Source organism: Equus quagga, chromosome 19, assembly GCF_021613505.1.
Source record: "Equus quagga isolate Etosha38 chromosome 19, UCLA_HA_Equagga_1.0, whole genome shotgun sequence".
In the NCBI taxonomy this organism is placed as follows: domain Eukaryota; kingdom Metazoa; phylum Chordata; class Mammalia; order Perissodactyla; family Equidae; genus Equus; species Equus quagga.
The window spans coordinates 20886301-20909325 of NC_060285.1; the positions used below are offsets into that span (position 1 = coordinate 20886301).

Below are 23025 nucleotides of genomic sequence, written 5' to 3' on the forward strand. Positions count from 1 at the left end.
TGTTTGAGCTGAATTTTGAAAGAAAAGTACGAGTTCAGCAAATGACAAAGACCTAGAAAGGACTCTAGGCAGAAGGAATGCATCTGAAGGGCAGCCAGAAGGTTGTCAAATAAAGTGTGTTGCTCAGGGTAAGCAAATGCCTCCAGCGTAAGTTGTATACAGGTGTAGAGTGGGTGTGGGAGATGGGAACAAGACACAAACTGGGGCCCGAAATGAGGGGTCTTATATGCCATGGCATCCTTCTGATACTTCACCTTTTAGATTCAGCTTATGTTCAAGCCGTCCTGACTCAGTCATCACGTTATGAGGTACAAGTGCAACATGTCCACCTTATCCTCTTTTCTCTGCATTTATCATATGGGGGTTATGCCAGAACACAATGCTAGTGTTATTCTCTGGTATTCCATGTGTATACAGTTACTTTTGGTGTGCCAGAAAAGAGAGACGAGAACAAATGGTGATTGTTAACTGACCTTTTCCAGAGCTCCCTCTGTCAACAGTCATGAAGAGTGACTCTATGAAACATGTGACTAGGGGTATCACCTTCTCTTTCTCAAGAGGTCTGTCCAAGAAGTGGGGAGAAAAAGAAAAAAGTTCAAACCAGCATTTAATGGCTTTTTCATGGACTAGCAAGAAATGGCTACAAAACTTTAATCAGCATGTCATGTATCTCCTTCAAAATCAGACATAGTTTATTTTCTCACCTAATATGAGGTAACACGACAAGGGCTGCCCAAGAATGTGAAAGGTAAGTAGCATCTTTACTTGGGGGTAACTGAATTATAGATAAAAGATGGTCCAATACTGGAATCTGTTCCTTTCCTCCCTTGGATCTAGTCTTCTTTTGCCTTACATAAGATCTGAAGGAAGAAAAGATAAACAAATGTTTAGGATAGGAGAGAATATATTGCCCTCTGAAGTTTGAAATAAAACTGGTTCCTTTCCATGTGTGGAGCACTGCGGGGGAGGAGGGGACTAGTGGGGTTGAAGATAAATAACTAATCAAATGTGAGTTATTTACTGATTTTCAGTGAGAGGCTTTTTCAATCCCCATTAGTTCTATTTTCTATTTTAATTTGCTTCATAACTTAACCAAGTCTCTTCTCTTCTAATTTTAGCTATTATTTCTGAATTTCGTGCTGATGGACATGTTTTTAAGAACTGGAGAGGTAATTTATTGCAATGAACTGACTTCTTCCATCTCCCTTTCCTTTTTGACATGAATTTTACTACTTCACAAATAGAGAATGATGCTGCAAAGTTATCATGGTAAATTGACAAACGTCACTAAACTGATTATGATTTAGAAGTAACTTTCTCTGCTGCTTTAATCTGATAAATGGTTACTCAATGATGTTTTCTGCATGACACTCAGCTTTAGGTATGTTACTTTGGCACTATTTTTGTTTGCCTCTTAATTTTTGCCAATGAACCATACCTCAGTCTTATTTGAAAGAGATCTAATTGAAAAAAAGGTTACAGAAACAATAAATAAAATGATTTCTTTTATAATTTACCTTCCATGTCCAGTTTGGTTAGTTTGTTATGCAACAGAAGTAGAATATCAGGTTTTTATTCCTGTGCGCTTTTTGTCATTAAAATTAACCAAAAAGTTGCATTCTCTTTTGTTTCATACTTACCAGGATATTGAATTCTTGGAAATTACAATAATTAATTTGGTCAACAATTTCTACAAGTTGCTACATCTTGATATGCAGTCTTTCTAGTAGTAATCATGTAGCAGTAACCAACAAATGGCAAAAAACTTACAAATATTGAGATACTTTTAAAAAAGTGAGTTATTAGTTATAATGTCATTCACTGCTTCATCACATCTGCAAATGAGCTCCTCCAATAAAATCTACACTCTTTTCCTCCTCCTGAAGGCCCATGGTGATCTGAGCCTCACCTACTTTCATTTCTCACTTCCTCTCATTCCACTCTCCTTGTTCAATGCTCTTTACTCACAGAGTTTCTTTTTGTTCCTCAAACATACTGGGCTTATTCCTGTCCCAGAGCCTTTGAGTAACTCTTCCCTCTGCTTGGAAAGCCTTTCACTTTGGTCTTTGCAAGGCTGGACCCTTTCATCATTACAATTGGTCCAAAGGTCTCCTCTCCAGAGAGGGATAGTGCTGTCTCTGAATTTACTCTACCCTCTCAACAACCTGTTTTATTTTTCTTTTTATCACTATCTAAAATTATCTTGTTTGTTTATCTGCCTCATATCTGTCTCCTCCAAGAACGTAGCTCCCCAAAAGAAGGAACCTTTTTCTTATTCATTATTATATCCTAGAACCTAGAACAGTGCCTATACAATAAATATTGGTCAAATGACAGAATAAATTTATCTTCTAAAGAGTGTTTTCACAGCTATTATATTTTTTTATTCTCATGACAAATCTGTGAGATGAATCGGTGGAGTGTTACTAAGAATATGCAGACAAAGGTGACCATTCACTACAGCCTATCTCTGTGGGGGTGGCAGAGGGATGTTTTCTCAGAGAAAGACACAGAAGCTGTGGCACTTGCCTTAAGTTAATATGACTACATGTATTTATTTATTCTTATCGTGCCACATTCCAAGGAGGATTTGAGACGGCTGAGATGGCAGTGTAAGGTCTGACCCGCAGCCTCAGCCAGGACCTTGGCTTCACCTCATGGAAGCCAACAAAGCAGCTTCACTCTCACAGCCCAGAACCCAGAGTTCTGGCCATTCACAAGGAATCTGCCTGTTGGAGATTGGCTTGGTGTTGTAAAATCAAGAGAAAAGTTCCAAGGGAGTAAGTCTACAGGAGTTACTCATTACCCATTCCTCAGGAATCAGGGCTCAGCGAAGTAAGAAACCAACAAGACTATGCTGGCATGTTTTGATAGAGAAGCTACTTTTAAGATCAGCAGAAGAGCAAAGTTTGAAGAAGATGGGTTCCTCCAGAATCTCATGCTGATCAGATTCACAAACTAACTTTGCTGTGTGACTGTGGGGACAATGACGCCCACCTCAAAGGATGTAGCAACAGGTCTAACTAATCCAATAGAAATAAGAAATTTATTTATTCCTATATATTCTTATGTATAAATAATAGGAATGAGAAGGGAACTAACTGGTTTCCTAATCTACAATTTCTAGAATCATATCCACTCAACTATTTGAAAAATGACCTGAATCCTCTCACACACTTACGTAAACTTTGTTTTCAACTTCCAAAGGGTATGCGATGTTTTTAATGAAATTAAGAAAGTAATCCACAGTGCTTTTAACAATTCAAAAGTATATAATCTAAAAGTTAATAGTGACTTCTTTCTTCCCCTTACCATCCTCCTGACATAAACAAAGTTAACGGTTTTGTGTATCCTTAGGGAGATGTTAATTCTCCCCAAATTCATCTATAGATTTAATACAATCCCAAACAAAATCTCAGTAAGGTTTTTTTGTAGACATAGCTAAGTTTCTTCCAAAATTTAAACAGAAAGGCAAAGGACCAAGAATAGCTGAAACAATTTTGAAAAAGAAGAATAAAGTGAGAGGATTTCTTTTTTTCAAAATTTCAAGACTCATTTTATAGCTATAGTAATAAGACAGTGTGGTCTTAGAGAAGGAGAGATACACAGATCAATGGAACAGAATAGAGAACCCAGAATTAGACCCACACACATATGCCCAACTGATTTTTGACAAAGGTGCAAAAGTAATGAGGAAGAGTTGGCTTTTCAACAAATGTTGCCAAAGAAGTGGCCATCCATAGGCAAAAAAATAAACTTGACCTAAACCTCACACCTCACATAAAAATTAACTCAAAATAGATCACAGACAAGTTTAAATAACTATGAAACTTTTAGAAAAATAGGAGAAAATATTTGGGAGCTCCAGCTAGGCAAACAGTTCTTAGACTTGACTTGATCAAAAACATTATCCATAAAAGAAAAGTTGATAAATTGGATCTCATCAAAATCTAAAACTTTGCCCTGTGAAAAATCTTTTTAAGCAAATAAAGACAAGCTATCCACTGGGAGAAAATATTTGCAAAGCACATATCTGACAAAAGGACTAGTACCTAGAATATATAAAGCATTCTTTTAAAACTCAACAGTAAAGACACAGGTCATCAGTTAGAAAGTGGGCCATGGAAATGAACAGATATTTCACTAAAGAAGATATACGGAAAGCAAATAAGCACATTAAAAGATGTTCAACATCATTAGCCACTGGGGAAATGCAAATTGAAATCACAACCCTATCAGATTGGCAAAAATAAAAAACAGTGATAATACCAAATGCTGGTGAAGATGCAGAGAAATTGGATCACTCATACGGCTAGCTGAAATGTAAAATGGCAAAACCATTCTGGAAAACCGTTTGGTAGTTTTTCATAAAACTAAACATTCACTTATGATATAACTCAACAATTCCACTTCTGGGCATTTATCTCAAAGAAACAAAGTGATGTACATGAATGCTCATAACAGCTTTATTCAAAATAGTCAAAAACTAGAAATGACCTAAATGTCTTTCAACAAGTGAATGATTAAACAAACTGCTACATCCATACCATGGAATACTACTCAGCAACAAGCACATGAAAAGATGTTAAACAGAAAAAGGAAGGGACTCCTGATACAACTTGGATGGGTCTCAAGGGAATTAACGTTGAGTGAGAAAAAGCCAACCTCAAAAGTTGGACTGTATAATTCCATTTAGATAATATTCTTGAAATGACAAAATCATAAAAATGGAGAAGAGATCAGTGGTAGCCACGGGTTAGGGATGGAGTGGGAAGCATCAGGGTGAACGAGCCTATTAAAAGGTGGACTGAGGGGCTGGCCCGGTGGTGCAGTGGTTAAGTTCACACATTCCACTTCAGCGGCCCGAGGTTCACCGGTTTGGATCCTGGGTGTGGACCTATGGACCTCTTGTCAGGCCATGCTGTGGCAGGCATCCCACATAAAACAGAGAAAGATGGGCACAGATGTTAGCTCAGGGCCAGTCTTCCTCAGCAAAAAGAGGTGGATTGGCGGCAGACGTTAGCTCAGGGGTAATCTTCCTCAAAAAAATAAAAGGTAGCAGGAGCCAAATGGGCAAAACCGTGGGCCGCTCACTGAAGCGGAGGGCACAAGTGTAACCACTCAGCCATGGGGCCGGCACCAGTTCTGTATCTTTACTCTGGTGGTGGTTACAAATCTACACATGTGATATAACTGCACAGAACTTTATATCCATGTACATACACACACAGAGATAAGTGCACGTAAAACTGGTGAAATCTGAATAAGGACAGCAGATTGTACATTGTACCAATGTCAATTTTCTGTTGTGATATTGCAGTAAACTTATGCAAGACGTTACCATCGGAGGAAACTGAGTGAAGGCTCACAGAACTTCTCTGTACTATTCCTTGCAACTGCACATGAAGGTACAATTATTTTAGAATAAAAAGTTAAAGAAAATTAATAGTTACCTCTTTCTTTCACTTGCCATCCTCTTGATGTTAACCAAGTTAACCTGTTTGTGTATCCTTTCATATGTTTTTCTATGATTATGTATACTTTTTATTTTAACTTTGCAAAAATCATACTACATGTACTATTCTACAATTGCTTTTCACATAATAATATATCATGCACATCTTTCCAGTTAATACACACAGATCTTCATTTTGGGGAGTATTCTTGATGCATTATTTTTAAACAGGTAATCCTACCAACATTATAGGGAATAAAGACTTAGAACTTACCCCACCGTCTGTTGTGAGAAAGCCAGAGGGTACTTCTCAATGGCCATCGAGCCAGCAGTGGGAGGTGCTGCTTTGTTCAGAATGAGCTTGGCCAAAACAGCCAGAGCTTCATCTTTGGCCACAGCATCATCAATCAAGAAGCAATTCTCAATATATAAGAGAAAGCTTGGTAGAAAAAGCTAAAAATAAGAAAGGAAATCACATTGATTAACAGATACACATTTCAGAACACCTAATGAAGAGAAGACTGTAACACTTCCACAGAGAAAAAATAAATCATAAACAAAGGATCAGGAATCATAACGGCATTAGAGCTCTCCACAGGAACAATGGAAGCTAGAAGACAGTGGAGCAATGCCCGGAAAACTCCGAGGGAAGATGACAGAATCTAGAATTATATACCCAACCTATTAGCAATATTAGCGTGAGAGAAGAATAAAGACATTTTCAGATGTACTGAATCTCAAAAGTTTACTCCCATTCAGCCTTTCTCAGGAACATCTGGGGAATGTGTTCCATCAAAATGAGAGAGTAAACTATGACAAGAGGAAGACATGGGACCCAAGAAACAGGAGGAAAACAAAAGGAAGTCCTAGTACGACATCTGTGCAGTGGGCTGAGAAAGCAATCCATTCAGACTTGAATTGCTCCAGGAGGAATGTCTCCAAAATACGGAGAAAAAAAAAAAATTGAGCTGCTAAATTATCTGATAGTTTGCCATGTGAAAGACATTCTACTATGCTGTTGGAAGACAGACTCACAGACCAGCTATTTAAAGAAAACAATTTCTAGTTTTCAAAGAATGAGGCAATTATTAACTTCAGGAAGAATTAAAAGGTATAAAAAAAGGGAAATATAACTATAAAATACTCCTTGTTTATAAGGATTAAGTATACGGTGAATATGAATTCAACCAAAATTTGTGATGTAACTCTCTTGAGAAGATGAGAGGTAAAAGAACCAGAATCCATCTATCATAGGCGGAAGTCTACAGAGGAGAACTAAAACTAATGATCAGGGAAAATCAGTTATTCAGAGGATTCAAATATATAAAGTAAATACTAAAAAATAAAAAAAAAATGCTAAAACTCATTAGATGTGCTTGCTTCTGGTGAGTTAAGATGGAAGTAGAAATCAAGTGACTGTCTTCTAGCGCTGTTTGACTTTTAAACTATAGACATAGAGTACTCTGATAAAAATAAGATTTTTTAAAAGACCAAAGGGAACAAGGAAGAAGAAAAATAAGCAGTTGCTAAGAAAACCAGAGCGAGATAAAGGGCCCTCACTGGGCAGGAAGGAACAGGGCTAGGACACATACAAAGAAGCTTTTCTTGAGACAAATGAGAATATATATTATTAAAGACTAAAGCGAAAAATAAGAGAACAGAGAGAAAGGTTTCCATGACGTATTCTGTAGGGTTACTGAGTTATAAGGAGCAGCAAACAGTTGACAGAGGTGAGAGGAAAGGGATAAAGTAAACTCAGGTTTTGATGAGAAAGATTTCTATCTCCTTCCATCTGGTATCTATTTGGAAGCAATGAAATGAATTTGCAACATTCCTCCAATGCCAACCATTTCAGAAACTATTTTCTATGCTTCAAATTCACACAAAAGTTCCTTAAACTGTTGTTTCAATTTTACCACATGGTTCTGTAACTTCTTAAAGGATTATTAAAAAACAAGTTGGTTACTTAATATCATTTTAAATGCCTTAGCATATGGAATAAAGTTTCACTTACGATCTAGAATTAGAATATAGTTACTTTAAAAAATATGGACTGAAATATCAAATACTTATTCTGTTTCTTTCAAAAAACAAACAAAAAAATCATAGGATTTTAAATCTGATTATTTTATCATGACAGATTAAGAACATAACAAAATAAACCGAAAACTTACTATCTCACTCACCTGCTCAAACTGCTGCATAGCAAACATGACTTCAGAAAAATCCAAAAGTAAATGTCTTTCAAATCTGCTCTCAAAAGTCTGTGGACCACAGGTAAAAAGTATTAATGTAAGTACACCGAGAGTACTTTCCCTGTTCCTGAAAATAAAAAACATCCCAAACTTTCCAGGTCCTCTAACTTGCAAGCAGGAAGTAGTGGGATGCTCGATATCAGTTAACACAGTCAAAGGAGGCAAAAAGAACTTGCTGGCTGAATTTGCCACTGTGTAGAGGGACACACCCGGGTGTGAGACACAGGCACTGAGCCCTCCCTGGGAAAGCAGCTAGAGTACGGCAACAGTAGGCACACTTCAACAAGTATTCTGTCCACATGCTTGGCCTTCTCCAAAGGAACTTACACAGATGCAAAGGGCACTGCGATTCTAGGGATCACACAGGGCTCTGCCTGACAGCTGCTCAGTTCTTTCCCAGCTACAGAGAACTATGAAAGGGCAAGCAGCATGGTTTTATACCATCCTCTATACTTCATGCTGCATTAAATGAAGCTAGGAAGAACCTAACTGATCTTTCTGCAATCCCACTTCCCTCCAATCCATCTTCTCAACTCACTAAAATGCAAGTCTCATCAAACCATTTCCCCTACTTAAAATTTTTCCAGAGCCCTCCACTACTTGCAGGATAAAATCCAACCTAACGTTTCAAAGCCCAGCAGAACCTTCCTGATGTTGACCACATTTCCCCACGTCTCTATGTGCCCAGATGGCACACTTTTGAAGGCGTCTTTGCTGCTCCCTTTCCTAGCATTTCTAACCCCTTCTCTGACTGGCAGACTGCTATTTAATCTTCAAGGACTATCCCAGATACAAGTCCTTTGAAAAACATTCTCTGTTCCTCAATCCCAAGCAAAATTAATCGTTGTGTTTCAACATGACATGAATAGATTCGTTCAATGGACTGCAACTACTCACTCCCAGGGCTCACCTCCTTAACAATTAAAAATCACAGGCACCAGCATTCACCCTGGGATACCTGGTCCATACCCAACACACGGCAAGCTAGACATGTTTGGTGAATATTTGCTGAGCAGACTTAGCTTTTACCACACTTTGTTTTGCTTATTTCTATTACAGCATGCAATTCACATCTCTTTAACAAGATTATAAACTCCCTGAGGACAGAGCCTTTGCCACTCTTCATCTGTACTCCCCAGGAGACCCACTCAATGTTAAACATCTTATTAACTACTCAATTAACATTTGTTGAAATAAATTACTTTTTCTACGGTTTCTTTGACGAGGGTCTCTGGCAAGCAAACATTTTCACCTAGGATCAAAGCAGAAATTACATCCAAGAGGGTCTCCTGACAAGATGTGGAGAGATGGGCTATCTGTAATGTTTGAGACAACACCTGTAAAAGAAAAGAAAGACAACACATACTTAGCAATCAGCTTTTAACGAACAGACTCTAAGCAAATTAAGTTGGGAACTCACCTTACAAATATCAACAGGTTTGGTTATCTTTGATCCATTTCCATGTTTCACGAGTATCAGATATGTTTCTAGCAACCTTTTTATCTGTTCAGAACATTCACCACAGTTGCTTTTGGTTACTTTCGTATGTAGATCCAGAAGTGATTCCTGCAAACAAAGAATTTACCAGAGAGAATAACTATATCAAACTCAACTATTAATTCAATAATGAAACTATTATGTGAAGCAGTTCAAATTTTCACATCCCTTTGCTCTCAAAGAAAAAGACACATTTACCAGGTGTCACTAATGATAATAACAATGAACATTTTTGAGTGCACTGTTCTAAGTTCTTTAAAAGTATTTCCTCACAACCCTCGCAACAACCCCGAGGTAGGGAATATTATCACCCCCATTTACGAGATGAAAAGACTGAGAAATAGAGCAGTAAGTGACAAAGCCAAGATCCAAACAGAGGCAGTGTGCTCCAAAGCCTGTGCTCTTAACCACTAGGCTCTACTGTGTCTCAAGATATCAAGCCAAATGAAAGTAGTACAGGGGGTGGAGGGAAGGAAAATCCTAAGAAGACAACAATTATAAAATACAATCTCCAGGGGTGGTCTGTTAAACTAAGAGCAACAACAATCAACTCTTGGACTCCTTATTACATACAAATTCTTAAAAATTAGAACTCACTTGCAAACATTCAAAAAATGTACCAAAATGTTCCTTGTAGATGTAAGACGCGGTGGACTTGACCATGCTTTTGAGTGTTTCTCCAACTAAAATCCATGGTAGTTGCGTTTCTGTTTCAGTAACTGGTCCTAGCTTTTGGAAAATTAGCTTCACTGCCTGTGAGAATCCAAGAATCATTAAAATGAACATGTACACTCTTATTTTTAAGTATTACACTATTTCCCTCTCTGATTAAGCTACCTTAAAATGTGATCTGGAATAATTAAAGATCTGGCAGCTTTCATGGTGAACTATGTATCCCAAAAGGAATTTCCAAACTAGGATGGGGAATTTTATCATACAACTACCCCCTCCCCACCACTCCCGCTCCTTAATCAACTTATGTTACCTTCTAGGATCCAGAATAAAGAAGACAGCACTGATTTTATAAGTAAAAATACCTAATGACCCAGGGCCTACATTAGGTAAGCATTGCTATTAAAGCCCTAATGCTCCCCATTTAGTGCTTTCTATCTATTCTAGGCAATCCTCTCTCCACATCATTTGTGTAAATCTTACCTATTTTTTCTTTAATATCTTTCACATAAACTCAAAGTATTCCTCCCAGCTATTTACCTTCTCTGTACAGGAGTGAAACATATTTCTAACACCTTTGCACATTTCAAAGAGCAACTGTCCGACTCCTTCTACTTTTTCTGGATGTTTATCAAGATCAAGAAACATTAAATTGAAAAGTGCATTTTTATCAGAAACCTAAAACACAAAATACAAATGGAAAATTGTATTTACAACATAAACATATCCAAAGAATTATTATTTGCTATTCCACAAATTCATATTTAAATGTAATTAGCACGAAATTCTAAAAGGAATAGACACTTGCAATGATTTCAAATTACTATAACAGTATACTATCACTTGTAATGTCACACAAAAGAATAATTAATTCATAGGTATGATATGAAGGTATGTACCAAGAAAAACTACATAAGGCAACATTCTGTCTTTTAAAGTAAATCATATAACTTATATTTTACGAGTATAAAAGAAATTTAATACCAATGTCTTTGTTTTATTACAATAACTCTCTAAAATTTACTAAGGAAACAAACACAAACGACACCATGACACAATGAGTTCCTTTCAGGAAATTATTACAAAAATTCCTGTTAATGTATTCCTGTTCATGTATTTTCTGATTTGAATTAGAGGCTATATATACACTGAAAAGTTTTGATGTATGTACACTGAAAGCTACCAAAAAACCCCTAAATAACAATAAAAGTGACCCAAATTATTTCATATTAGTGAGCAAAGACAACCTTACAGTGAGATAAACTCAAAACAGTAATACGTTTCTGTTTATATAAAAAAATTATTAGTCCATGATAACCACATTATAAAAAAATACATGCTTCTGTCCATCAGATTCTTGAGGATTAATGAGCAATAAACATATAAATTATTAAACTAACCTTTCTCATCAAAAAAGTAAAGCTTTCAGCAGCAAAATTTCTTATGTGCAGTTTTTTATGAGCCAGGAGTGTACTATACATGCTATAAATGAGAAAATAAAATGTTTAGTTAAGCATAATTTTAATAAAGATGTACTACATGTCAACTATATGTCCAACACTGTGCTAATTATGCAAGGAATACGTAGCAGGTATGAAATAAGTAGTTTAAAATCTCATTTGGTTACCAAGACACCCCATGTTGAACAGAAGAGTGAAGGTCACGGACATTAAGAATCCTAGGATTGGTGGTGCTGGTGTTATAGGAAAGACTCCATAAAAAGCTGCAACTTGTAGTGAGCCCTGAATGACAGGAAGAACTTAGGTAGGTACTGAAATGCATATTATTAGAGATACAAATGAGATCAAAAATGGGGTGGGCAGAAGACGTCATGGTCAAGAGATAACAAGGAGGCCAACTAGTCTAAAAGAAGGAGGATGATATGGTTGAGGAGGGCAGCTGCAGATAAAGCTGCCCAGGTAAACAGGTGGCTCCAACACCAAGCAGAGGAATTTGGACCCTAGCTTACATTTATGTTACTTCATCTAATCAGCACAACTCTATGGAGTAGGTACTATTATTATCCTTATTCTACAGAAAATGAAATTGAGGCAAAAAGGTAAGCAACCAACCCAAGGTCATACAGCCATGTAGCTGTAACTAAATAATTACTTGTCTAATCAGTGTTTAAACTGGTCTTCCTAACAACAAAAGAATACAGAATATCTCTCTCCTATTTTTGCCATATCCCCAGTATCTAACAGTGCCCTTGCACATAGCAGGTACTAATAAATCCTGGCTGAGTAAGAAATGAGTATTTTCAGAAGGATTAATTGGGTAGCAATATATAGTATGAAATACAAGAAGAAGAGGCTAGCAGTCCAACTAGAAACCTGCTCAAGTCACAAGCTTGGGCAACAAGGGCACAAAAGAGGCTGGTGGTAGAGGAAAATGGCAAAGGATGGACCAAAGAGACATTTCAAGAGTCCCTGCAATGGAACTGAAGACCTTACTGTATCCACAAGGCCCTTTATGATAGGCCCCCCTACTACCATGTCTGTGATATCACCTAATTACTCTCCCCTTATCCATGTTGCTCTACCACCGCGCCTTCCTTCTTCCCTGCACGTGCCTGGCGTGCACGATGTCCTCCCCCTGCTAAAATGTAAACTTTGCAAAAGAGGAGTTTTTATCTGTTTTATTTGTGACTATATCTCAAGTACCTGACGGACAGCATTCAAGAAATATTCACAGAACTGAATGAGCGTGTGAATCAAGAGGATTTGGAGTCCCTGAAGACAACTGGGTCAAAGACACCTCTAAGGTGCCAAGTCTCGGTGCTGGGAAGAATGATGGTATCACTGTTAGAAACTGGGAAACTGAACAGTGCCTGGCATAGAGTACATATTTGCTGAAGACATGAATGAATGAAGAGTTGGCTTGAATGGGATGTGCTGACTTTGGTTTCAGTAACACTCAAGGAAAATATCCAGACTGCTGAAGATGTCACACTGAAAGTAAATAAATTTAGAACTAGAGAACCTGACTTTGGAGATATAAAATAAGAGCAGAAGTCATGAAACCAAATAAACTATATATCCCCCTAAGATCTTGCTGGTTTTTAATGCAGTAATCTTGGTTTCCAACACATTTTACCAAAAACTTCATAGAGAAGGCTGGAAAAATATTCCTCTTTCATTGTTTGTTCAAAGGAGAGTAGGGTGAAGGGGGGTGGTACAAAAACAAAATCTAGTCTTATCCATACCCACACCTATACTGGGAGTAGGGGAGAAAGGTTAATCTTATGTTTTCCTGTAGCAATTAAAGTATGTAGAAATAATCAGGACATAAACTGGAAACTTCCACCAAATCCCAGATTGAAACAGATTATAAACAATCTTTCCCTTACTTTAAACAAAAAGCTACTACGGAATTCATTCTCTTTCTCTGTCCACATTTGCTCAAAAACGCTGAGCATCTCTTTTGGCGTAATAAGTATGTCAGGGGCTGGGGAAATGCAGATATTTAAGACGGGGTTCTTGAAGAGTTTCCAGGTTTGTAGCGGACATTATTACACTATGAACAAACAAGTATAACAGGAGTTGTGAAGTATAAGTAGTATAGAAGGCCACAGGCATTCAGAGTACAAAGCTTTCACTTGGGCCAAGGAGCCTGGAAATGTTTGTGGAGGTTATAGAAGCCAAGCCAGGCTTTGATGGTGGTGGTATGATTTCTATAGCTTGAGTTAAGACAAGGTCAGGTCAACACAGAGTGGCAGAACAGACTGTGGGCTGCTTTGGCTGGAGAACCAACTTTGTATACGGAAGTAGAGTTTGAGCTGGAAAGGTAGTTTGGTGTCACAAGCCAAGGAAAAGGCAATTAGAGAACACGTGAGAGTCAGGCAGCCACATCAGGAGGTACATATCACAGGTATAATGCATGTCTTAACTAAATGCAAGGTGAGAGTCAGAAATCTTGGTTGTCAGGATCAATAAAGACAACCCTTGACAAAAAAATAGAACTTTACAAAACTTAAATGCTGAAAAGATCTCACTATTGAGGAGGATCATTCTTCTTAGGGGCCTCAAGCACACAGTTGTTTTCACAGAGGCAATCTTGAATAGTCAACATACATATATTTCTTTCACTCTAAAATCTGAAGCAGATAGGGAGCAGGACTGACTGTAAACAGGCATGAGAAATCTTTTGAGGATAATGGAAATGTTCTTAATTGTGGTGATGGTTGCACAACTTTATAAATTTACTAAAGAGCACTGAATTATAAATAAAATTTAAAAGCAAAAAAAACCCAACCCCGTATTAGAGAGAGAAAGGGGTCACCTGTATATACTGGACATGTCCTTCACCATCAGTCTCCACAGGTACTTGTAAAGATATGATAGCGAGGTGAAAGCCCATTCTAATAACTCGGTGTCCTGAGTCTCCAGGATCGAGGTGATAGTCAGGAAAAAATCCTGAAAATGTGGATAGAAGTCTGTCTGCAGATCTCGTGCCAACTGTACAACCAAACTGGATTAAAAATAAGTAGAAGTAACTGATTTGGAGACATATAGATCAAAAAACAAAGACTGCAAATCTATTTCACAAATGATGTCTATGATGACAGGATTAATTAAATCTTCCAAAACAAGTCTCAAGAGATCTATAAATTTTTTCACATTTTAAGAGTTCAGCAAAAGGGCTGGCCCAATGGTGTAGTGGTTACGTTCATGTACTCCACTTTGGCGACCCAGGTTATGCAAGTTTGGATCTCAGGTGTGGACCTATACACCATTCATCAAGCCATGCTGTGGCGGTGCCCCACATACAAAATTGAGGAAGACTGGCACAGATGTTAGCTGAGAGACAATTTTCCTCACCAAAAAAAAAAAAAAAAAGAGTTGGGGCCAGCCCAATATGTAGCTTAACCGGTTAACTTTGCCAGCTCTGCTTCAGCAGCCCAGGGGCTTGCTGGTTTGGATCCTGGGCACGGACCTAAGCACCACTTATCAGGCCATGCTGCGGCAGGCGTCTCACAGGTAAAGTGGAGGAAGATGGGCACAGATGTTAGTTTAGGGCCAAGTTTCCTCAGCAAAATAAAAGAGTTCAGCAAAGAAATCAGGCCATGGCAAGAAGCTGCATTCCATCACAAGTTATGGTCAATCATTCCTATAGTGTCAAAGAAAAATGGGGTGCTCTTAAAAGTATGAAACAAAAACAGAAACAAAAACAAAAACAAAAAAGTATACCCCTAAAATTCTGCTTTATGGTAATGTACTAATATTTTGATCTAACAGAAAAGGTAAATTCTTGTTTCTAAATTACAAATACCAGATCACAAATACATATAATGTATATAACATTATATGTATATAAGGCATAACCTTTCCTAAAATTCAGATAAATGTCATCGAGCTTTCTCTCAACATGTTACTTACTCCAAAAGAGGCTGATAGGCATAACTGTTCTTGATTTGCAGGTGAGTCTTCAAACTCTGAACTATCTCGTTCTGATGATAAACCAGCTGATTGAATGACTGGCATTTGTCAATAACTTCTTTGTAAAATTTCCCTGGGTGGAAAAAAAAAAGAGTATGTTCTGCTTTTCTATCACACCACTGTTTAGTTTTTTTGACCATATATAATGCAAATGATGGGTGAATAAAATAGAAACAAAACAGAAAATACCAAAGTGTTCCGTAAGGTTTAATTCTCTCCATTTCAGCAGACTCTCAAAAAAGTAGGTTTCAACTTCCTGCCAAGATTAAAGCAGTCCATTAATCAGACAACACAACTATGATCAAAGTAAACAAGAATAATGACATATTAATATCTTAAGATAATAATGATAGTCAAGAGTTTAAAAACTTAGAACATTTTTATTTTTAAAAAGGGCATTAACTAACTTAAAAAAGCAATCAGGTACAATATGGGCAGACAATTTATAAAAATGATATTTTGTTGATTTGGTTGTAGCAAATACTTCTCTAAAACCTATGCAATAGTCACAATAAGGAAAATATTTTTTTCTGTTTTTTACAATTTTAGGCCCAGAAAAATGTGCTGACTCTTACAGTTCTTTCATTCTGCTTTTTGGAAATAAGAATGGCTACAACTTTGCGGGGAAGTAATCTGGCATTTCTATTAAAATTAAAAACAGGCATGCCCTTTGACCTAGCAATTCCCTTTTTGGAGATATTTCTTATAAAATTTGCACACACGACATAAAGATGTTTATTCAGCTGTACTGTAGTGGAAGGAAAATATAAAACAGCCTAAATAGCCAACAATAGGAAAACGGTTGGTGTAACTCATGTCTCTATACATTAAAGTACATTATACGGCTATTAAAAAGAGCTATATCTACACTGAATTAGAAGGATGTTGATGATATACCCCCAAAGTCATAAAAGCAAGTTACATTGTGAAGTACATGGTAGAAACCAATTTTTCTTTTAAAAAAAGACTTCTATAAATGTTAGTACATATTAGAGAGAAAGTACAGAAGAATACATATATACTAACTGTCAGCATTAGTTTCCTTGGCCATGAGGGGTGGGAAGGGTGAGATAACAGGTTCGTCTAAGTTCACCATTATGTTGTTTGGCTTGTTAACACAGTATATATTACTTTGTACTTTGAAAGGTAAGATCAATAAATTATTACTACACATGTATATATGTATGTATGCATGTGTATTTCTATACATATATGGAGAGAGAGGGTAAAAATACATAGGCACATACAAACAGCACACCAAATCTACAATCTCAAAAAAAGGTAAACCTTAAATTGTGCTTTGGAAATCTTCAACAAATAAAAATGAAATAAAATCAACAGGCAGAATAGAGAGAAGGAAACAGAATCTCATTAAGCGTTTTTCAGTGTCTCTTAAGGCAGATGGGAAATACACCCAACAGTTTAAAACCTAAATGTAGAAGGCTTTCCTAGCCCAGCACAGTGAGTGGTACACGTCAGCCATTTGTGATAGACTAGGTCCCTGCCCCTTTGCAATGTGACTTGCAGTCCCTACCACAAAGAGACGGAGTCTATTTCCTCATGCCTTGAATCTGGCCTGGCCTTGTGACTTGCTTTGACCAATAACGTGCAATGGAAGTGATCCGGCAACTGCCAAAGTGAGGCTTTAAGAGGCTTTGTACCTTCTGCTTTTGCTCTCTTGGAAAGATTCTGCCATCATGAAACGAAGTCTAGTCTAGTTTATTGAAGAATAAGAGGCCATTAGGACAACTAAGACCAATAAGCCCCGGTCAATAGACATGGCATTGAGGCCTTTCTAGAGTATCCAGCCCCAGATCCCATCCTAAGCTCTCTTCTCTACTAACTTAACATTCTACCTCTTAGTACTTTCAACCTCTCCTGTGGCTTAAACTATAAACCACATACTGAATGCTAAATCAGTAATTCCACCTCCAAAGTCACTTGTACTCCTCCAGATCCATATGTCCAAATGTCTTTTGGACACCAGCATTTGGATAGCCACAGGTATATCAAAAACTCAATGAGCTCCAAACGGAACCAACCTTGTGCTCTCCTTCTATAAATCTATACTGATTAAATGATGTCCTCAACCACCCAGTTGTTGGGACCAAAAGCTTAACTCCATTCCCTTCCTCCTTGCATTTCCAGCAGGTCACAAGTCCTATTCACTCTACTTCTTTAATATCTCTGGAATCCTTCCCTTCTTTCCATCTTGACTGTGGCTACCATAATCATTTCGTACTTAGATGACTACTAAATCCTCACAACTGGTTGCCTTGACTCCAGCCCAGCCCTTTGCTCCACACTAAAGCCAGAGAGATCTAAACTGAAACCTGATCATGTCACTCGTTCCCCTGCCTTACAATCCTAGAATGAGATCCCATAGTTTCAGGATAAAATCCAAACTTAGCTTCACATATGAAGCCCTTTATGATCCTTGACTATCTCTTCAGCTTTATTTCTCACCAGCTACCCCCTTCCCCTATCCCAGTCACCATCAACACACACAGTCTACACACAGTTATAACCACACTGAACTGCTTTGCAGATTCTTGAATGTGACATGCATTCCCTAGCCTCTGTCCCTTTATACAGGCTTCTCCCTCAACCTTCCCTGTCCTCTTTGCCATGCTAAAACCTATACAAACAACAAGACTCATTTCAGGTATCACTTTGTCTACATTACCTTTTTTGATAAACCACCTTATACCCCTAAAGAATTTAGGTTAGGCTCCCTTCATTATGAGTTCCCAAAGCATTACGTGCTTATCTGGACAACATCACTTAACACGCTGAACTCACACATTGGAGACAAGGCATTCAAACAGACAGTGAGCAGAGTCTGACTAGAGCCAAGTAAAGAACAATAAGAACTGACATTGAATCTCTAAATTAAAGGCATACTATACAGGACCTTAAAAGGATAGCAGAAAAATAATGACTTGACAAAGAAAAAGCAAGAGTTTTGACTGGAGGTGTGACTGAGTTAAAGGGTGGTTAGAACTGGAAGAAATTATGTAGTCTGCCCCCTTTCTTTTTATACTGGAGGAAACTAAGCCCCAAGAAAGTGACTTGCTCAAAATCTCTTTAAAATTGTAGCTTCAGGAATATGGATCTGTAGCAGTGCTTGGAATGCACACGGAAAAGGGAGAGGCTGGAATCAGAGAAGTTACCTGAGTATCAAGTCAACTGTCTAACACATCATCACCCAACAGAACTTCCTGCAATGATGGAAATGTTCCATATCTGCACTTGGCCAATATGGCAGCAACGAGCCACATATGGCTACTGAGCACTGGAATTTTTAATTTACTTTCATTTAAATCTAATTTGCCATGTATGGCTACTGTATTAGACAGCACAGGTCTAATGCATTTCATGTTCATAAAGGAATGGCTTGAAAAACAATTCACTTCTACTAAGAGGAGAGACTAAAAACCAACTACGAATACTCGAAGACTGGCTAATACAACATTCTCTTACCTCTTCATAGCTTGCAGTTCTATCAATCCGGTGAATAATATCAATATTCACATTCCCCAGTCGTTCAGCAAACGTAAGAAACTGTGCGGGGCAGGGAGAGCATATTTAAGATACATCATCACTTAATACTTATCACATCTTGAATATCTGTTTGAATGCTAATTTCCTTGTGAAGTAGAAAGTTTAAAGCTTCAATAAGCCTCCTCATGTACTATCAGTACAAATAATAGCATGTTTTGCTAGCAATTTCAGACTTGTATTTTCAATCAATCATAAAATGTATAATTGTGTTTTGAAACTAAAAGTAGACATCACGGATGAATCACAAAAGTGTAAAAAAAACTGAAAGATATAGTCTTAAATGCACCGCACTATCATAGAAAGATATCAAATACTTCTATGAATATATTTGCATAAGTTCTTTCAGTTATGTCACTTCCAATAAAAGTTACATACTAGACTGTGGTGGCCAAAGGTGAAAGCTGGCATTGAACCTCCATAGATCTACTGTTAGGTTTCACAACCCGCTACAAGCATAGGGATCTGGTTAAGTCGCTGCAACAACAGTTTTTGAAAATATATACAGACCTACGGTGGTAGAGTAACAAAGAATCCTTCAATGGGCAAACAGAGAATGTGGTGTCTTAGCCAGTAGCTGGAAATCACTTACCTCCTCCGGCAGGCCCGCCCCCAATTCTGTCTTTAAGGATAAAAGAGCGGGTAAGAACAGCTCCTAAGCAATCAGTCTGTGATAATGAATTTAACTCTGTACTAAAGAGAATTCCCAGGCAGGCCAGACCCCATAAAGCATGGGCGAAATCTGCTGTCCAGCCTTCTTTCCCCACCCCGTGTTTACTATACCAGGAGGGTCTTCCTCGTTTGTCAGAGCCTCCAGGCAAGTGACTCACGCTCGGCCCGGAACACTGTAGCGCCAGGAGTCCCGCTCAGAGCAGGTCCCATGGGCGAGGCAGCAGGGACCCACGGTTCCCGGCCCAAGTGCCCTCGCTCACCCGGTACGTGTTCTCAGTCTTGTGGGAAACAGGCTTTGTCTTCATGGCTGCAGACAGGCAGCGGCCGCGAGGACCTAGGGAAGGGTCGAAGGGATGTAACCGACGGTAGAGAGAAGAAACTGGCTCACACTCTTGCACTTTCTGATTCCCGGGTCCCCAGACTCTTTCTCACGTGCAGCCGGACGCCCTGGGCGCCGCCATCTTGAAGACCGGGAGGAGCCTAAGCTGGTCACGTGGGCGGAAGAGGCGGACGGAGCAGGCGCACTCGCCGGGGAGCCGGCTGGAGACGTGGAGCCCCTGGCCGGGCGAGTCTGTTGTGTTTACTCCCGTCAGTAAAGATTTGTGAAAAATGTGTACATTTTTATTCTAAAAGAAAAAAATACCTGTAATCATTGTCAGCTAACAATCGCTGCCCTTCGCTGTGTACCCTCCACCATGCAAAGCTCTTTACATCCGTAATTTCACAGTAAAGCACGTTTTGAATGCTAAACAAATATAAATGACGTACATATTTTAAAGCCCCTTTAACACAGGAAGAAAGCAAGGATGTTTAGCTGGTAAGTGGCAGCCTGACAGGGTCACTCAACTCCGAATTCTGATTCTTAACCACTAGCTTCTAACTAAAATTGAGAAATAGAAAAGGAATTTTAAAGAAAAATCTTATAATTTCATGCATAACCACTGTTAACATTTTGTTTTCCCTACCACTCTAATGTCATGTTGGTAAGCATAATTGCGCAAACAATTGTGTGTATTTCACTTATTCATTCACCAAATATTTCTTGAGAGTCTACTATGGGCTAAGCACTGTGAGCTAAAGAAGACCCTAATAATGTTAATAATAATTCTCTTTGGGAATATTTAGTCTGAGGTACTTACATCTTAGATAGCCAAGGAGAGATGTTAAGTAGACAATTAAATACATTCCTGCCTAGAGCACAGCATAGAGGTCAGGGCTGGAAGTGTGACTTAAATACCTTAAAAACACAACTGCTGAAAGTGTGAAGTATTTAAAGCCATGGAACTGGACGAGACTGTTTAGGGAGAGAGTGAAGAAGAGGATGAAGAAGAGAAGAGGACCCAATTTGAAACTTGGAGTTCTCCAACATTTAGCAGTGGCCACGAAGGTGACTGGGAGAGAGCCAGTGAGGTAGAAACAGACTAGTCTTGACACAGATGAGGAGCCTGTGGCCAACTATACTGAAAGCTAGGGATAGAGAAGTGTTGGATCTAGCAAGATGAAGGACACTGGTGACCCTGACAAGTACTGTCCATTGTGGAGGAAAGAAGGTGAAATATGCATGGATTGAGGAGGAAACCAGGTGAAGAAGTGAAGTAGATGTAACACTTTTGTATTGTAACTAACATTACAACATCAACATTTTTCTATGTCATCATGCGGTTGTTGCAAATATTTTTAATGGCTCCATAGCACTTATGGATTTTATTCTTTAATAATAAAATGTAAACGTGTCCAATGTTTGGCTGGCTTCCAGTAGGCTAATTGGCTTTTGGGTTTTTTTTTTCTTTAGGTGGTTCTTTGCCTTGATGGATCACACATCCCTTAAAGAAGTCTAAGAAAACCGCAGACCTTCTCCTCAGAAAAATGCAAATAAGCTCATTCACACTAAAATGTGTAGATGATTTCAGAGAGTTAGAAGTCTGCATCTATCTGAAGGTAAGAGCCCCGACGCTAAGCAATGTTCCCAATCTACTGCTACAATCACCCCCGGATAACTGTGTTCTTTTCCTTCTCTGTTATTTATTTTTGGTGATGGAGTTAATGGGACAGTAAAGAGTGGAGAGAAAAATGAAAATCAAGGACACCAAGAGAACTGACACTTTCAAGTTACAAATTGCATTGTTACTCATTATATGATTCTCATATATTGACAACTCTGCTTAACAATTTATCAATATAACATGGTGGTTAAAAGCATGGATGCTGGAACCAGATTGCCCAGGTTTGAATTCTAGCTGTGCCATTTATTAGTGTTTGACTTGGGGAAGTTCCTTAACCTCTATGAGCATCATTTCCTTGTATGTAAAATGGAGGTAACAAAAGTATGTGTACCAAAGGAGGCTGTTGAGCGGAGTAAATAAGCTAATGGATGAAAGGTTCTTAGAATGGTGCCAGGTACCATAACTGCATGACCTTTGACTATTATTTAACCTTTTTGAGACCCAGCTTCCTGATTTATTAAATGGAAGTGAGAATAATACCAGTCTTGCAAGATATTGTGTTGGCATGTAGTACATGGAATAAATATTTGCTGAATGGACAAACAGGTGACCATTTATCCTCTGCTATCTGGCTACCGCCAAGTTCCTTAAAAGCAGAAACCATGTACTTTTCCAACTTTGTATCGCCAGCGCATCCCTTGAACTTGAGTTGTTTAATGAATGTTTGTTGAATTAACAATGCATATGACACTTTGTTTAATCCTAACAAACTCAAAAATAATATAACTCCTACATAGGATGTCGATTGTACCACGTGATTTTTAAGGTCTCTCCCAAAGCTAAGTGTCTGAGGTTCTATGGAGTACCTTAATGCAGCACCACTGTTTGAAAATGCACCACTCTTTGCAATATGAAAAATACCACTGTTTACTTATGAACGTCTCTTTTCCCCCAGCCTTTGCCCTCTCTGCCAAGGCCTTGAATATCCCCATGCCATTCTCTATTTCCTTTTTCCATAATGGTTCTGCCTTTCCCATCCATTCCAGCCAGGAAACTTATTCACATAATTCCTTCATTCTTTCCTTCTTCAGCTAGATCGGGAACTCCTTTAAGTTTTACTTTTTAATATTTGTTTCCTTAGTTCCTATTCCACTGCAGTTTCAAGTCCAGGGGACAATAAGAGCATACTAGGAGTTTACCCAGAATAGAAATGGAAGTGGAATCCAGAGAAGGCTTCTGGGTGGAAGTTTAAGCTGAGACCTGGAAGATGGATAGACGTTATCCAGGCAAGGGAGAAGCATGGACATGAATGGTGTTATCTAGGTAGAGAGAGTAGTATAAAAAGGAGGGAACAGTATACAAAAAGGTTCAAAATAGTTGAGTTCAAATTTGGTTATTTTCAGTTGCTAATTCAAAGCCACATCCTGGCAAGGACATTGCTATTATCCTTAGTATCCTTGGGCTAGTAAAAAGGAAAATGTAAGGGACAGAGTGAAACTCAGAGGTGGAGAGAACCTTGGTTTCCTTATCT

The 23025-nt window shown here is 38.3% G+C and overlaps 1 protein-coding gene across 2 annotated transcripts in view; it reads right to left on the reverse strand.

Moving 5' to 3' along the window:
• UTP20 (UTP20 small subunit processome component) overlaps nt 1–20011 on the reverse strand; it is a 90824-nt gene extending 70813 nt beyond the window's left edge. For both annotated transcript variants that reach the window (XM_046646074.1, XM_046646073.1), the window contains exons 1-14: nt 19812–20011; nt 18802–18882; nt 15508–15574; nt 15259–15391; nt 14162–14350; nt 11281–11362; nt 10421–10558; nt 9806–9961; nt 9131–9277; nt 8913–9047; nt 7642–7719; nt 5730–5908; nt 705–860; nt 474–562 (exon numbers count right to left, since the gene is read on the reverse strand). In XM_046646074.1, coding sequence (XP_046502030.1) covers nt 474–562; nt 705–860; nt 5730–5908; nt 7642–7719; nt 8913–9047; nt 9131–9277; nt 9806–9961; nt 10421–10558; nt 11281–11362; nt 14162–14350; nt 15259–15391; nt 15508–15574; nt 18802–18882; nt 19812–19856 — 1675 coding nt within the window. In that variant the 5' untranslated portion in view covers nt 19857–20011. The remainder of the gene's footprint in view (nt 1–473; nt 563–704; nt 861–5729; nt 5909–7641; nt 7720–8912; nt 9048–9130; nt 9278–9805; nt 9962–10420; nt 10559–11280; nt 11363–14161; nt 14351–15258; nt 15392–15507; nt 15575–18801; nt 18883–19811) is intronic.
• Nucleotides 20012–23025: the final 3014 nt, after the last annotated feature.